The sequence below is a fragment of the Symphalangus syndactylus genome, chromosome 14 (genome assembly GCF_028878055.3).
Source record: "Symphalangus syndactylus isolate Jambi chromosome 14, NHGRI_mSymSyn1-v2.1_pri, whole genome shotgun sequence".
NCBI lineage: Eukaryota > Metazoa > Chordata > Mammalia > Primates > Hylobatidae > Symphalangus > Symphalangus syndactylus.
This window is the reverse complement of record NC_072436.2, coordinates 11,035,586-11,049,601: the sequence shown is the minus strand read 5'-3', so window position 1 is coordinate 11,049,601 and position 14,016 is coordinate 11,035,586. Positions and strand designations below refer to the sequence as shown.

The 14,016-nt window shown below is 52.3% G+C and overlaps 3 protein-coding genes across 13 annotated transcripts in view; 1 reads left to right on the top strand and 2 right to left on the bottom strand.

The window, feature by feature from the left end:
• The window catches only part of GGA3 (golgi associated, gamma adaptin ear containing, ARF binding protein 3), a 20,522-nt gene extending 15,332 nt beyond the window's left edge, over nucleotides 1-5,190 (bottom strand). For 2 of the 4 annotated variants that reach the window (XM_063617234.1, XM_055241149.2), the window contains exon 1: nucleotides 4,271-4,394. In XM_063617234.1, the coding sequence (XP_063473304.1) occupies nucleotides 4,271-4,310 (40 nt within the window). In that variant the 5' untranslated portion in view covers nucleotides 4,311-4,394. Of the gene's footprint in view, nucleotides 1-4,270; nucleotides 4,463-5,030 lie in introns of those variants that run through there. The other 2 variants (XM_055241150.2, XM_055241148.2) reach the window with 2 other exon arrangements.
• On the top strand, nucleotides 4,404-9,159 carry MRPS7 (mitochondrial ribosomal protein S7). The gene is made up of 5 exons (XM_055241181.2): nucleotides 4,404-4,711; nucleotides 5,248-5,439; nucleotides 5,555-5,618; nucleotides 6,091-6,258; nucleotides 8,485-9,159. The coding sequence occupies exons 1-5, from the start codon at nucleotides 4,629-4,631 to the stop codon at nucleotides 8,704-8,706; spliced, it is 729 nt and encodes a 242-aa protein (XP_055097156.1). The 5' UTR covers nucleotides 4,404-4,628; the 3' UTR covers nucleotides 8,707-9,159.
• On the bottom strand, nucleotides 9,010-14,016 carry MIF4GD (MIF4G domain containing). 8 transcript variants are annotated; one of them, XM_055241170.2, is made up of 7 exons: nucleotides 13,915-14,014; nucleotides 12,884-13,015; nucleotides 12,116-12,238; nucleotides 10,868-10,977; nucleotides 10,531-10,686; nucleotides 10,323-10,415; nucleotides 9,010-9,748 (listed from the first exon to the last, which is right to left on the bottom strand). In XM_055241170.2, the coding sequence occupies exons 2-7, from the start codon at nucleotides 12,963-12,965 to the stop codon at nucleotides 9,521-9,523; spliced, it is 792 nt and encodes a 263-aa protein (XP_055097145.1). In that variant the 5' UTR covers nucleotides 12,966-13,015; nucleotides 13,915-14,014; the 3' UTR covers nucleotides 9,010-9,520. The 8 variants fall into 8 exon arrangements, with proteins under 8 accessions (XP_055097145.1, XP_055097147.1, XP_055097143.1 ...); XM_055241172.2 differs by having other exon boundaries at nucleotides 12,116-12,217; nucleotides 13,915-14,013; XM_055241168.2 differs by lacking the exon at nucleotides 13,915-14,014 and adding an exon at nucleotides 13,715-13,897.

The window sequence follows — 14,016 nt, the reverse complement described above, 5'->3', positions numbered from 1 at the left end:
TGAGCTGAGATTGAGTGCCCACTGCACTCCAGCCTGGGCGACTAGAGTGAGACTCCCTCTCAAAAAAAAAAAAAAAAAAAAAAAGCATCACTTCTTTTTTCTGACTTCCCCATTTCTTTTTCTTCTTTTTTTTTTTTTTTTTTTGAGACAGGGTCTCACTCTGTCACTCAGGCAAGAGTACAGTGGTGGGATCATGGCTCACTGCAGCCTCAACTTCCCAGGCTCAGATGATTCTTTTACCTCAGCCTAGCTGGGACCACAGACGCTCACATCACGCCCAGCTAATTTTTTGTACTTTTGGTAGAGACAGAATTTTGCCATGTTGCTCAGGCTGGTCTTGAACTCCTAGGCTCAAGCAATCTGCCTGCCTTTAACTCCCAAGGTGCTAGGATTACAGGTGTGAGTCCCAGTGCCTGGCGTCTTTCGGTTTTTTTTTTTTTTCTTTTTTGTTGTTTGAGACGGGGTCTCATTCTGTCACCCAGGTTGGAGTGCAGTGGCTCCATCACAGCTCACTGCAGTCTCTGCCTCCCAGGCTCAAGTGATCCTCCCACCTCAACCTCCCGAGTAGCTGGGACCACCCACAGGCGTGTGCTTGTTCTTTTTTTAGAGATGGGGGGGTCTCACTCTATTGCCCCAGGCTGCAGTAGGCGATCATGGCTCACTGTAGCCTCCTAATCCTGGGCTCAGGCAATGCTGCCACCTCAGCCTCCTGAGCAGCTGGGACCACAGGAATGAGCCACTGTATGTAGCCTATTAAGTCACTGTTCCTATAAATGGTGCACCTTCCAAAAGTCCCCTATGCCCCCACCTTTTTTGACTCCTTCTTCCCTCTCTCCTCATCCATTCCTCTCAGTCCTATGGTCCTTTCCTTCTCAATGTCTTTTTAAATCCCTTCCTTCCTTTATCCCTACCCTCCACTCCTTCTCACCTGCTTCTAGAACTTCTGTTCTAATCCTAATCCTATGTAAAGTCCCTATATCAAATCAAGCCTCTTAAGGCACCAAAACACTGATTTCATCTAGTACAGAAGGAATGAGGGCCTGATCACTGCGGAAATTTAAACTTCTTCAGCTGGGCCGGGCGTGGTGGCTCACGCCTGTAATCCCAACACTTTGGAGGGGGCTGAGGCAGGTGGATCACTTGAGGTCAAGAGTTTGACACCAGCCTGGCCAACATGGTAAAACCCCATCTCTACTAAAAATACAAAAATTAGCTAGGTGTAGTGGCACGTACCAGTAGTCCCAGCTACTTGGGAGGCTGAGGATGGAGAATCGCTTGAACCCAAGCAACAGAGGTTGCAGTGAGCCAAGATTGTGCCACTGCATTCCAGCCTGGGTGACAGAGCAAGACTCTGTCTTAAATAAACAAATAAATAAAATAAACTTCTTGGGCTGGAAATTGGAGACTTGGTAGAATTTGGTCCTAACTTCCCAGCCTTATCTTCCCTCATTCCCAAACACCTGTTACTGTGTGCCCCAAACAGGTTTGCTCTCTACACATCACCATCTAGTGTTTTTTTTTCCCAACTTTTCCCATTCTTTAATGGCTAGCTAAAATGGAGTATCCTCACTAAATCATCTCTTCCCCTATCCCCAGTTCCCTAAAGAGAATGCCTGTGTTTTAGCACTGCCTTGTATCTTTATCTTTTAAGAGTTCTTCATCTGGCCGGGCGCGGTGGCTCACGCCTATAATCCCAGCACTTTGGGAGGCTGAGGCAGGCGGATCACAAGGTCAGGAGATCGAGACCATCTTGGCTGACACGGTGAAACCCCGTTTCTACTAAAAATACAAAAAATTAGCCAGGCGTGGTGGCGGGCACCTGTAGTCCCAGCTACTCGGGAGGCTGAGGCAGGAGAATGGCGTGATCCCGGGAGGCGGAGCTTGCAGTGAGCTGAGATCGCGCCACTGCACTCCAGCCTGGGGGACACAGCGAGACTCCGTCTCAAAAAAAAAAAAAAAAGAGTACTTTATCCACTCCAGCATCACCTGCATCCAACTAAAGGCAAAATCTTCTTAAACTTCCTAACTCCTATAACACCTCACATAGCAGGTACTCATTAAACATTGATTGATCGATCATGGTGGGACTTTAAAGAAGACTGAAGTCATCAAGAGATGGTTTGTGAGAAAAGAGAATCTGAGATGGGTTTTCAAGCATTTAGTTTTGGAAAGGCAAGCAGGGCTTCCAGGGATGGACAGCAACGTGTATTGGTAAACCAAGAACATCAGACTGAGCAGAGCAGAAAAACGTAGAAGCCACACAGATAAAGGCCTGGAACAACCAAGGCCAGATTACAGGCAACAGTGGAATGACTTGATTCAACACAAGTGCGCTTCTGGGAGCAGAATGGACTGAGGAGAGGTGAGGACGGGAGACATCTGAGTCTCTGGGCCAAGCAGAGGCTTCTGCAACAATTCAGGCAAACATGGGGTGACAAGGACCCTGACTGAGACAATGCTGAACCCCAACTGCTGGTTTGTTCAACTGGTACAGTTCACTTATTAAGTCATAACAACTGTGAAGCTTATGTCTCTACAGATACCATGTGACTCCCCCCAACCAAGTGTGTCCTTCTCATTTCATAATGTGACTCTAGGCTGGGTGCGGTAGCTCACGTGTGTAATCCCAGTGCTTTGTAAGGGAAAGGTGGGAGGATCACTTGAACTCGAGTTTGAGACCAGCCTGGGCAACATAGCAAGACCTTATCTCTACTAAAAATCAAAAGAATTAGCCAAGCGTGGTGGCGTGTGCCTATAGTCCCAGTTACTCAGGAGGCTGAGGCACAAGACTTATTTGAGCACATGGGTTCAAGGCTGCAGTGAGCTATGATCACACCCCTGCACTCCAGCCTAGACAACAGCACGCGAGACTCTGTCTCAAAAACGAGTAACAAAAACAAAATGTAACTCTAAATGTAGCCTATTAAACTCAGCTTAGGTCATTTAAATTATTCAATACCCATATTAGTATCTTCAAAGCAAACTAATTCCACTGTGGTTATAGCAAGTTAGGCATTTCTGGGCAAGTGGTTTGATTGGAGTCAGGATGTCCTCTTTTTGTGAAATTATGGCAGTAGTACCTGCTTTGCTAGGATACTTGGTAAACCAATTTAATGAATTATCTGTAAAGTACTTTGAGCTCCTTGGAGAACAGTTCTATATATAAAGAAGCCTTATGACCTGCCTGCAACTGCAGATTTTGCAAACGTGATCTTACTTCTTCTCTCTTTTGGGATATGCTTCCCTTTAAACTGAAGCTCAACCTCCTGAAGGGGGTTTCTTACCAGGAAAAATCAATTTGAGGAAATAGCTATCACCTCCAAGATCCCGGAAGCAGTACTAAATAAGAGACCTCAGAACAAGGCAGTACTAGGTATCTCATCTATCCCATTACCAGTCCAATTTCTCTCTCCACTTAAAGGAGGCTTCCAGGTCTAGCCTACAGGAAAGTTCACTTATTAACCCTCAGGCAGAGTACTACCTGCTAACCAGGTTAACAAACATTTCCTTCGTAGCACTATAATTCACAGTGCAATGACAGCAATATGCCTCTGTAACTATAGCTTCAGACTGTGCTCCTCAGCCTTACTCAGAATAGGCTATCAACACTGACTCGTTAGGATGTTCAAGGGGGTATATGTATGTGTGTGTGTGGGGAGTCCCCGACACCGATTTCACCATGCTTCTGTGGTCACTGCAGGAAAAAGGTAGAGCTCTCTGTTCTTTATCGTCGCTCTCTTTGGAATATTATTCTCACTTCAAGCATTCTGCCTGAGCGAAGCCGTCACTTCTCCAACACATGGTCACAATTCTGAAGCTGCCAGGCGACTGAACGCAGTCGGCAGCACCCACCACTACCGGAGACTCAGCCCCAATCTGAAGCTTCTCCCTTAGGGATTGGGGCGCTGGGTTCCTGGAGTTACCGCCGGGCGGCGACCCCACCACGATCTCCCCAAAGCGCCGAGGCATGTCAGCCCGAAGATCTTGGCTGTCGCCTTCCCCCGAGCCTGCGGTGCCCGACGGTACCCCGAGTTCACGCCGCCGCACGCCAGAGCAAGAGGACGCGCCGCAGCGAGGGAAGCGAGGGCCGGACTGGGGCCCCGGCGCCCTGATAGGGAAGGGGCGTGATCACAGGCTGCTCGCGGCGAGGGCGAGCCTGGGCGTGGGCTGCCAAGAGGCGACGCCGTGGATCCCGGGGAGGGGACGTGGGGGTGAAGAGAGGGGCAGCCCAGTGGCTCGAGGGCAGGCAGACACGGCCACGGCTACTCACTCAGCCAGGACTCCAGGCTTTCCCCTTCCGCCTCCGCCATATTGCAGCCGCCCGGGCCGGCCCCGCGGCTTCAAAACTCGCGAGAGTCTGCACGAGCTGATACGGGGCTGGGCCTGCATGGGGTCCTGAGAGGAGTGAGTGCCGTCACTGAGGGCCGCGCCAGGCTGCGACGGTTACTGGGAGGGCAAGTGTTTCCTTTTGGCGCTTCCCTTTGGACCCCGGAGTGGGAAACTCTAACGTCCAGATCAGTGGAGAGAAACGCAGATTTAGGACCCTGAAGAGTCTTTTTCACCCGTTTCCCGTCACTCGCTCAGGCGCGCCGAGGGCAGTCCTTGTGGGGTCCTCGTGGCCTGCCAAGATGGCTGCCCCTGCAGTGAAGGTTGCCCGAGGATGGTCGGGCCTGGCGTTGGGCGTGCGGCGGGCTGTCTTGCAGCTTCCACGGTGAGAGGGTGGCGGGCAGCGGGGGGGCGCCGCTTGGTTCTACACGGAGGGACCTGCGAGGGAGGACGGGGGCCACAGGCAGGCCTCGTGGGGCCCTAGAGAGAGCACTGCCCTGGGGGCCGGAGTATCTGGATTCAAGCTTCTAAGTTAGCTGCGTGACCCTGGGCCAATCCGAAGGTTTAGTGACTACCTCTCGCCTAAGGAGTCTGGCTGATCTAGGGTTCTAACGCGGAGCCGAAAGTGCGGTTCAGCTAAAGAGCTCAGAGCTGGGATCGCCTGTGAATTGGGATGGGTGTGTAGGCGCCAAGCCCATTCTTACCGTTAGTACTTGACCAGGAGGAGACTTTACCCGCCTGCTTGGGGGATGTCCTCCTACTTCTTGGGACAAGGGCCTGAATTGTTGTGGCTCATGTTTAGCTCGCGGTCTCCGCGCCGCTCTCCCTCGTCGGCGCGTTGGCAGTCACGCCTATTGTTAAGTCAAACCTACTCGCTTGTGGAGTCAGCTTTTGCCTGTCTCCTCCTTTTCCCCCTCCCAGGCTAATTCAGGTGAGGTGGAGCCGCTATAGTCCTGAATTCAAGGATCCCTTGATTGACAAGGAATATTATCGCAAGCCTGTGGAGGAGCTAACTGAGGAGGAGAAGTACCATCGGGAGCTCAAGAAGACTCAGCTCATCAAAGCTGCTCCAGCAGGGAAAACAAGTTCTGTGTTTGAAGACCCAATCATCAGGTTAGATGGAAACAAACACTTGTTACATGGACTGGGACTATCCCAGGGAGGGTCTCTGGTGAGGATTCCGTGATACAGCCTTGGAGAGCTAAACATGTTGCTTTTCTCTTTGAAGTAAATTCACCAACATGATGATGATAGGAGGAAACAAAGTACTGGCCAGATCCCTCATGACTCAGGTAAACAGCACTTCCCTCCTCAGTCATCTTTCTTGCCCCCCCTCACCCCGTAGCCTTGTAGTTGGTACTTTCAGTGTAGCTTAAGAGCAAATGGATTCATATACCTATTACTAAGATTAACTTCCCTGCATGTGTACGGGCTTTAATGAAGCCCTGTAGGAGTCAACAATTGCTATTCCTTGGTGTTTCGGAAATAAACACACAATTAAAAAAAAAAAAAGGAAAAAAAATAATCAACTGCCATTCCCCACCTCACCCCCCACCCCCTCCACGCCACAAATCTCAGTCCACTCTTTCTGTCCTAGTCTAGCAAAGGGGGAGGCACTTAAAAACTTTGTTTTGGATGTGCTGTGAGAGGAGCTGCATTGCCAGAGCAGAACTGGAGGATGGGAGTAAAGGGCAAGGTACTAGCTTGGCTGGGTAAACCCTTTAGGGAGCCTGGGGCAGCCTCTTCCACCGTATTCTTTTGCAGACTCTGGAAGCTCTGAAAAGGAAGCAGTTTGAGAAGTACCATGCTGCTTCTGCAGAGGAACAGGCAACCATCGAACGCAACCCCTACACCATCTTCCATCAAGCACTGAAAAACTGTGAGCCTCTGATTGGGCTGGTACCCATCCTCAAGGGAGGCCATTTCTACCAGGTGAATGAATGGCCAGGGCAAGAAAGCAGGGCCCTCTACATGTGAAACAAGATAGGTGGTGCTTGGGAGTTGGGTCAAGATTGATAGCTTTCCAGCTGGTGCAATGGGATTGCACCTGTAATCTCAGCACTTTGGGAGCCTAATGCAGGATAGCTTGAGCTCAGGAGTTAAGGGACCAGCAGGGCAACATAGGGAGACCCCGTCTCTACAAAAAAAAAAAAAACAAATTAGCCAGGTGTGGTGGTGTGCACCTGTGCTCCCAACTACTCAGGAGGCTGAGGTATGAGGATCACTTGAGTCCGGGAGGTCAAGGCTGCAGTGAGTTATGATTGCGCCCCTGCATTCCAGCCTGGGCAAGAGAGAGAAACCTTGTCTCAGGAAAAAAAAAAAAAAAAAAACGGCTGGGCACGGTGGCTCACACCTGTAATCCCAGCACTTTGGGAGGCCGAGGCGGGTGGACTGCCTGAGGTCGGGAGTTTGAGATCAACATGGAGAAACCCTGTTTCTACTAAAAATACAAAATTAGCCAGGCATGGTGGCGCATGCTTGTAATCCCAGCTACTTGGGAGGCTGAAGCAGGAGAATCGCTTGAACCCAGGAGGCAGGGTTGTGGTGAGCTGAGATCACGCCATTGCACTCCAGCCTGGCAACAGAGCAAGAAGCTGTCTCAAAAAAAAAAAAAAAAAAAACGTTGAGACTGTCACGGTCCACTCGTCTGAGTCCTGTAGCGTAAAAATTATAGGCAGAAGATGGAAGAGTGAAAAAGTTTCTAAATGACATCGGGCAGCCCACCTACCTCCCTTTGCCTTTTTCTGTCAAGCATCCTGTGTGTCCTAACCTGTAAAATTGTCATGGTGAGGGACTATTCATATCCTGTCTTTGTATGCCAGTGTTTGGCATAGTGCTTGACCCATAACTGATGCTTCATCAGTGTTTGCCAAACAGTACTAGGTATCTCTTTCATAGCATTTAATTATATTTTATTGTCCTGGTTTTCTCGTGTTCTCCTTTTTCAATATCAACTCCATGGGGTAGGGACTTCATTATTGTCTGCACTCTCGTGTCTGGCATGGTACTGACGCATAGTGAGGGCCTGACAAATGATTTTTGGACACGGGGTCTTGCTTTTTGGTTTTCTTTAACTGTTTGTATAGGGTCTTATTGTTTTTAACTTTTTTTTTTTTTTTTTAGATGGAGTTTCGCTCTTGTTGCCCAGACTGGAGTGCAGTGGCGTAATCTCGGCTCTTGGGTCTCAGCTCACTGCAGCCTCTGCCTCCCGGGTTCAAGAGATTCTCCTGTCTCAGCCCCTGCCCACCCCAAGTAGCTGGGATTACAGGTGGCCGCCACTATGCCCAGCTAATTTTTTTGTATTTTTAGTAGAGACAGAGTTTTGCTGTGTCTGAAGACTGAAGGGGTCTTGTTTTTAGGTATCTATGGTCTGAGGTGGATTAGTCACCCCAGCTAAGGGGGCTTTTCCTATTTGGTTCTTATAACAACTTGGTAGGACTACCATTTAGGAGGGAAAATGGCCAGTGCTTTTCTTCTTTTGCTTTTTCTTTTTTTTTTTTTTTTTTTTTTGAGACAAAGTCTTGCTCTGTTGCCCAGGCTGGAGTGCAGTGGTGCAATCTTGGCTCACTGCAACCTCCATCTTCTGGGTTCAAGCATTTCTACCTCAGCCTCCCAAGTAGCTGGGATTACAGGTGCCTACCACCATGCCCAGCTAATTTTTGCATTTTTACTAGAGATGAGGTTTCACCACGTTGGCCAGGCTGGTGTCGAAATCCTGACCTCAGGCGATCCGCCTGCCTCGGCCTCCCAAAGTGCTGGAGTTACAGGCGTGAGCCACCGTGCCTGGCCTTCTTTTTCTTTTTTAGTATATGGAGACAGGGTCTTGTTATATTGACCAGGCTGGTCTTGAACTCCTGGGCTCAAGCGATCCTCCTGCCTCAGCCTCCCAAAGTGCTGGGATTACAGGCGTGAGCCACTGTGCCTGGAGAGGCCAGTGCTTAATGAGTATTTGCTGAATGAACGCCTCTTATGTCTGCTACACTGGGGTCACCTGAAGGTGAGGGAAGCTCAAAGAAGAAAAGACAGGCCCTTCTCCCCAGGCCTGACCAGGGCTGGTCCAGAGGGAACATGTGGCTACTCCTTAGAATTCAGGGAGGCAGGAGGCCCCAAACCCTGGCAGGCTCTTGGACCAACTTGCCTATGTCCTGTCTCACCCAGGTCCCTGTACCCCTACCCGACCGGCGTCGCCGCTTCCTAGCTATGAAGTGGATGATCACTGAGTGCCGGAATAGAAAGCACCGGCGGACACTGATGCCAGAGAAGCTGTCACACGAGCTGCTGGAGGCTTTCCATAACCAGGGCCCCGTGATCAAGAGGAAGCATGACTTGCACAAGATGGCAGAGGCCAACCGTGCCCTGGCCCACTACCGCTGGTGGTAGAGTCGCCAGGAGGAGCCCAGGGCCCTCTGCCACAAGAAACAGTGTGAGCCACTGCCACGCTGAAAACTACCTGTGGGTTAAGGATGTAGTTCCTTTGTAAGGGTGGGCAGGCCTCATGAGAAAGATGGAGCAGCATATTCACTATCCGTTAATCCTTCCTTCTTTGAAGCTGGAACTTGCTCTCTCTGCCTCCATTTCCTTATAAAGAGGGAGCACATTGACTTGGGAATTTCCTCCAGGAAACTCAGGGCTGTCTTCTCTTCCCTTAGGTTGGGGTGGACCTTTGGATATAAAAGGAAGCAGTTTTAGTATCAGAAAAGATTTATTAGAAAATTCTCAACGCTGAACTGGTGTAGCATGTGGTGCAGCATTCATTGAAACTGGCTGGAGGAAATAGGCTTGTTTCCATAGTTGTCTTTGTACAAAATGTATAAAAAGCAGTTTTTGGTGTGACTTGTGCTCTGCCTCTGCCCCTTGACATCCCAAAGCACCCCACCAATGGCTACGCTTACCCATTTTACAGATGGGTAAACTGAGGCACCAAGGTAGTAGGTGCACTAATGGTTACACAGTGCAGTGGCTCTTGGGATTTGCCCTTCTCTGCCTGGCCCTGGTGGGTTGTGGTGGGGAAAGGGGCTCAGGGTAGGACCACAGCATAAGTGGGAAACATCTCACCAGGAGATGGGAAAGTCTAGAAGGGAAGACACTCAAAGTCTGGAAGGGAAAAGTCTGAGTGAGGCAGAGACTCCACTGCCAGCTTCAGAGGTGGGTAGAAGAAAGGCCAGTGCTGGCGAGGCAGCCCTGATCTGGAGGCCTAGTCGGAGACTTCGCTGTAGTAATACTTGTGGGCAGCTGGCGTCATCTTCCAGCCGGCCGCCCGGAACTCAATGATCTCCAACAGCAGCAGCTGGGCCAGGGAGCTGAGGCCAGTTGGGAGCAGGAAGCCATCCCGGATCAGCACAAAGAGCTCATCCATGCGCTGCCCATTCATTTTCTCCAGCTGCTCCCCAACCCGGTGCAGCTGCAGCACCAAACAGTCCACCTGCAGGGGACAGTGCGGGTAACACAAGTGAACTGGGGCAGGGCCAGCCTCTCATACAGCATTTGCCAAGTGCCAGGTGCTGTGCTTTGCCTTTACACTCGTTCCCTTGCTCCCTCCTCACCATCCAGTGGGTACTTGCACATCTTACACAGAAGGAAGTGAGTTCCAGGACTTGCCTGAGGCCCCTCATCTGGCCAGGCTCCACTCAAGCCTGTCTCCAAACCACTCCTTCATCCCACTCTCCTGCCTCCTGCACACTGCCTGACCCTGGTTTGGCTTTGGGGCAGTCTGTACCCACAGCTAGCCATGGCTCACACAGCTGCCATCATAGGTTGGCTTTCTGACGGAGAAGGAAGCCGCTGAGCCAGTAGGTTTTGGCTGCTCTCTGTATTGGATAAATTCCAGACCTGGCAGCTTGCCCTATAACTCTGACAGGCCTTAAATACCCCCACACTCCTGCCCCAGAAGTGACACAGTCCTCAAAGACCTCCGTGAGCAGTGGGCTGACAATCGGCTGAGCCAGACTGTCCATCCTGCAGCCTTCTGTGCTTGTGCTGGGGCTGGGGCCACCCACCTCCTCCTCCTTGCTCAAACTGTCTGGCTGGGCCAGCCGGAAGAGGCAGTCATAGACAGGGTTCACCAGGGCCATCATGGGCATGTTGTTCACCTGTGAGGAAGAGGAGGGGTCAGAGCACCAGGCTTAGTGGCCAAGGGGAGCAGTCCAACCTGGGCCTCAGGAGACGGGCCATGTCTGCCTCCCTGGGTGGCTGCCGGGGCCTCACCCTCAGGTAGTCAAAGATGTTGCAGATAAAGGTGACATAGCAGACCCAGCCCTGCAGGGAGCGTGCTCGCAGCTGCTCCCGAGCCTGGTACTCCTGCTGCAGCCGGTTGAGGAGTCCACGCCGGAAGACACTCTGGCCTGCTTGTTTACTCTCTGCCTGTGAGCCAGGGAGAGGAAGGTGAAGGGTGGGGGGCGGTGCCCCTGCAACCCCACCCATCCTATGCCTCTCTCTGTCTTTGAGCTAGACCCTGTGCATCTCTGTCCTGCAGGCCAGGCCTCCTGCCCACTCCTGAAGCACCTTCCTCAAAGCAGCTTCCTTTACTCTCCCAGCCCCTAACCTGAATGATGGCGTAGCACATGCGTCCTGCTTCCTTGCTGAACACACAGTCCTGCAGAGAATGGTCCACGATCACATTGGCCACTCTGTCCAAGTCCACAGCACCTGGATCTAGGGGTAGAGATAGGAGGGGAGTCTAGAGCTGCTGCTTTATCACATTTGCCTCCACCTGCTTCTAAGAATTTGAGATATTTACAGTAGAGCGCTCATATGCTTGAAGTGAAAGAGATCAAAAATCATAGAGGACCGTGGCTCCAGTGGTGCAATCGGTTAGCGCATGGTACTTATAAGAAACCATGGCCGGGTGCGGTGGCTCATGCCTGTAATCCCAACACTTTGGGAGACCGAGGTGGGTGGATCACCTGGGGTCAGGAGTTTGAGACCAGCCTGGCTAACATGGTGAAACCCCATCTCTACTAAAAATACAAAAATTAGCCACGTGTGGTGGCTTATGCGTCATCTCATGTCATCCAAGCTACTTGGGAGGCTAGGGCAGGAGAATCGCTTGGTCCCGGGAGGCAGAGGTTGCAATGAGCCCAGATCATGCTATTGCACTCCAGCCTGGACGACAAAGCAAGACTCCATCTCAAAAAAAAAAAAGCAAAGAAAAATAAATCATACAGAGGGCCCGGTGTGGTGGCTCACGCCTGTAATCCTAGCACTTTGAGAGGCCGAGGTGGGTGGATCACCTGAGGTCAGGAGGTCAAGACCAGCCTGGCCAACATGATGAAACCCCGTCTCTACAAAAATACAAAAAATTAGCTGGGCATGGTGGCGGGCGCCTGTAACCCCAGCTACTCGAGAGGCTGAGGCAGGAAAATTGCTTGAACCTGGGAGGCGGAGGTTGCAGTGAGCCAAGATCGTGCCATTGCACTCCAGCTTGGGCAAGAAGAGCGAAACTGTCTCAAAAAAAAGAGAAAAGAGTCCATACAGAGGACAGTAACCATACAAACAAACAGCTGTAGCTGTCTGTCTTCTGGTTGCCCAGTCAGAGAAAATGGGGAGGGTTATGTGGCTAGTAGGGACCAATCAAAGTAAGAATGTAGTTTCTCAGGAAACACATCTTTTCCTGGCACTAGGTTGAGGAAGGAATACCAACCGGGACATGCCTCCAACAGCAATTTCACAAGAAAAAGTGTTCTTATACTACACACATGCAAACCCCCGACAAGAGAGGGCCACACAGGGCCTCCCAACAGGCTCGGCTTGACACATGATGGGTGTTGCTAATTATCAGTTGAAGACAAACTTCTGTCCTGCGTGTTACAGCGGGAAGGCATCAGGCAAGGGCAATTACTATAGCTTCTCTGGCAAACGGAATATTCTCCATCTTCCGTCTCAAAGCAGGCAGCTGTGCATTCAAGAGACAGGGCTATGGCAGCACAGAAACGAGCGATTCAAATGTAAGCGCTTCAAGGGCAGGAGCCGTGTTCTTTTTTTATGGTTAAACTTTTTTTTTTTTTTTTGAGACAGGGTCTCGTTCTGTTAGCCAGGCTGGAGTGCAGTGGCAGGATCATGGCTCATGGCACCCTCACCCTCCCAGGCTCAATCAATCCTCCTACCTCAGCATCTTAAGTAGCTGGGACCACAGGTGCGTGCCACTATGCCCGACTATTTTGTGTGTGTGTGTGTGTGTGTGTGTGTGTGTGTGTGTGTGTGTAGAGATGGGGTTTACACCATGTTTCCCGGACTGGTCTTGAACTCTTGGACTCAAGCAATCTGCCCACCTTGGCTTTCCAAAGTGCTGGAACTACAGGCATGAGCCACTGCGCCTAGCCCTATGGTTAAACTTTTAAAAAAGTCTTTACAGTCTGAGAAGTGACTGTGATTCATACTCCAAAATAATGGCCTCAATGTAGCTTGTCTTCCAGTTCAAGAATTACGTTGCCGACTCCTATCCTCAGAGAATGACGGGAGGAGGGGTGGAGGCATTCACCAGGCTCAGCCTCTGGTGCTGCCCACAGGGACCCTTCTCTGTGGCTCCTGACCTCAGCTCAGGAGGGGGTCCCGTGCTCACCTTTGAGTGCTGTCTTCAGCAGCTGCTGGGTCTCTGCATCAAAGGACTGGATTTTATACTCCTCTCTACTGGGCTCCCCCATGACTAGCCAGTCCCGGTAGCTCTTGACTGGGCTGGGAATAAGGACAGCACCTGGGGAGGAGAAGAGGCGAAGGGAGCGGCCTCAGGTGTGGAGCGCAGGGCGGGTTCCGTCCTGCAGGCCCTGGACGGGGCTGTCGGCACTCGGGACAGGGGCTTCTGGGCGGTCCGTGGCGTGCGGTGGTTGGCTGAGGGCCCACCAGGCTCTGGCTTCTGGCGGGGACTGGGCATCAGCCAGGCACCTGCTGCTCAGTTTAGAAACCACTCGCTTGTGGGATTACACAAGAGCGAGAAGCTGAAGCAGGAAAGCGCCCACCCTCCAGTCCCAGCAGGAGGCAGGAGTGGACTGGGGCAGGGTGTGTGCGGGCGGACGTTACAGTTGCTTAAATAAACCGGCCTGACGTTGCTGGCCCAGGAAGATGCCGGGTGAGGGCCAGGCTGGGAACTCCAAGCGGTGCGACTGTGTCCCCAGCAGGGTTCCGAGCCCCTCTCCCCAACCCTCTCTTTCTGGCTTTCGCCGAGTCCTTCGGTCTCAACACCCGCCGCTGCATCCCCCGGATGGGGCCGGCCTGCGTGGGTGGGGGTGCAGGCGCCCTGTCCGCCGCCCCTGCCGGGAGCAGCCCGAACTCCCCAAACCCGTGGCAGCTTCTCCCCGGGACAGGCTGGTCGGATCGGCTCCCGAGTGGCAGTAACCCGGCCCTACGCACTCGAGACTCCTAATTCCTGAGCTCCATTCTGGAGCCTTCCTCTTACGGGGGGGCAGGATGATGCGCCCCCGAGAGGTGGCTCCCGCCGGAGGCTCCCCTCTGGCCATAGGAGGCGCTTTTAAGGTCTCCAGCCCTCGGCCGCTACCCCCGCGCCCGGAACTCCCCTCCCGGAGGCACAGGGCGGGCTACTGAGCCCACGGCCCAGGTCCCGCGGGCGGGACAGGCGGCGTGGGCGCCGGGACCCACCTGCCGGGCCGGTGGCGCGCGCGCGTGCCCCGGCCGCTCGGCGCCTGGGAGCGCGCAACCAGCGTCCGGCGCTGCGGGGGCCGCCGTGAGCTCATCTCCTCG

Excerpts from the sequence above, each read along its gene's own strand:
- MIF4GD (XM_055241168.2), bottom strand. The coding sequence starts at position 13,775 with ATGGCCAGAGGGGAGCCTCCGGCGGGAGCCACCTCTCGGGGGCGCATC. Across the intron at positions 12,239-12,883 it reads GCTGAAGACAGCACTCAAAG|CCCTGTCTCTTGAATGCACA; the intron begins GTGAGCACGGGA and ends GTGCTGCCATAG. Across the intron at positions 10,687-10,867 it reads TGTGCTACGCCATCATTCAG|GCAGAGAGTAAACAAGCAGG; the intron begins GTTAGGGGCTGG and ends CCTGGCTCACAG.
- MRPS7 (XM_055241181.2), top strand. The coding sequence starts at position 4,629 with ATGGCTGCCCCTGCAGTGAAGGTTGCCCGAGGATGGTCGGGCCTGGCG. Across the intron at positions 5,619-6,090 it reads CCAGATCCCTCATGACTCAG|ACTCTGGAAGCTCTGAAAAG; the intron begins GTAAACAGCACT and ends ATTCTTTTGCAG. Across the intron at positions 6,259-8,484 it reads AGGGAGGCCATTTCTACCAG|GTCCCTGTACCCCTACCCGA; the intron begins GTGAATGAATGG and ends TGTCTCACCCAG.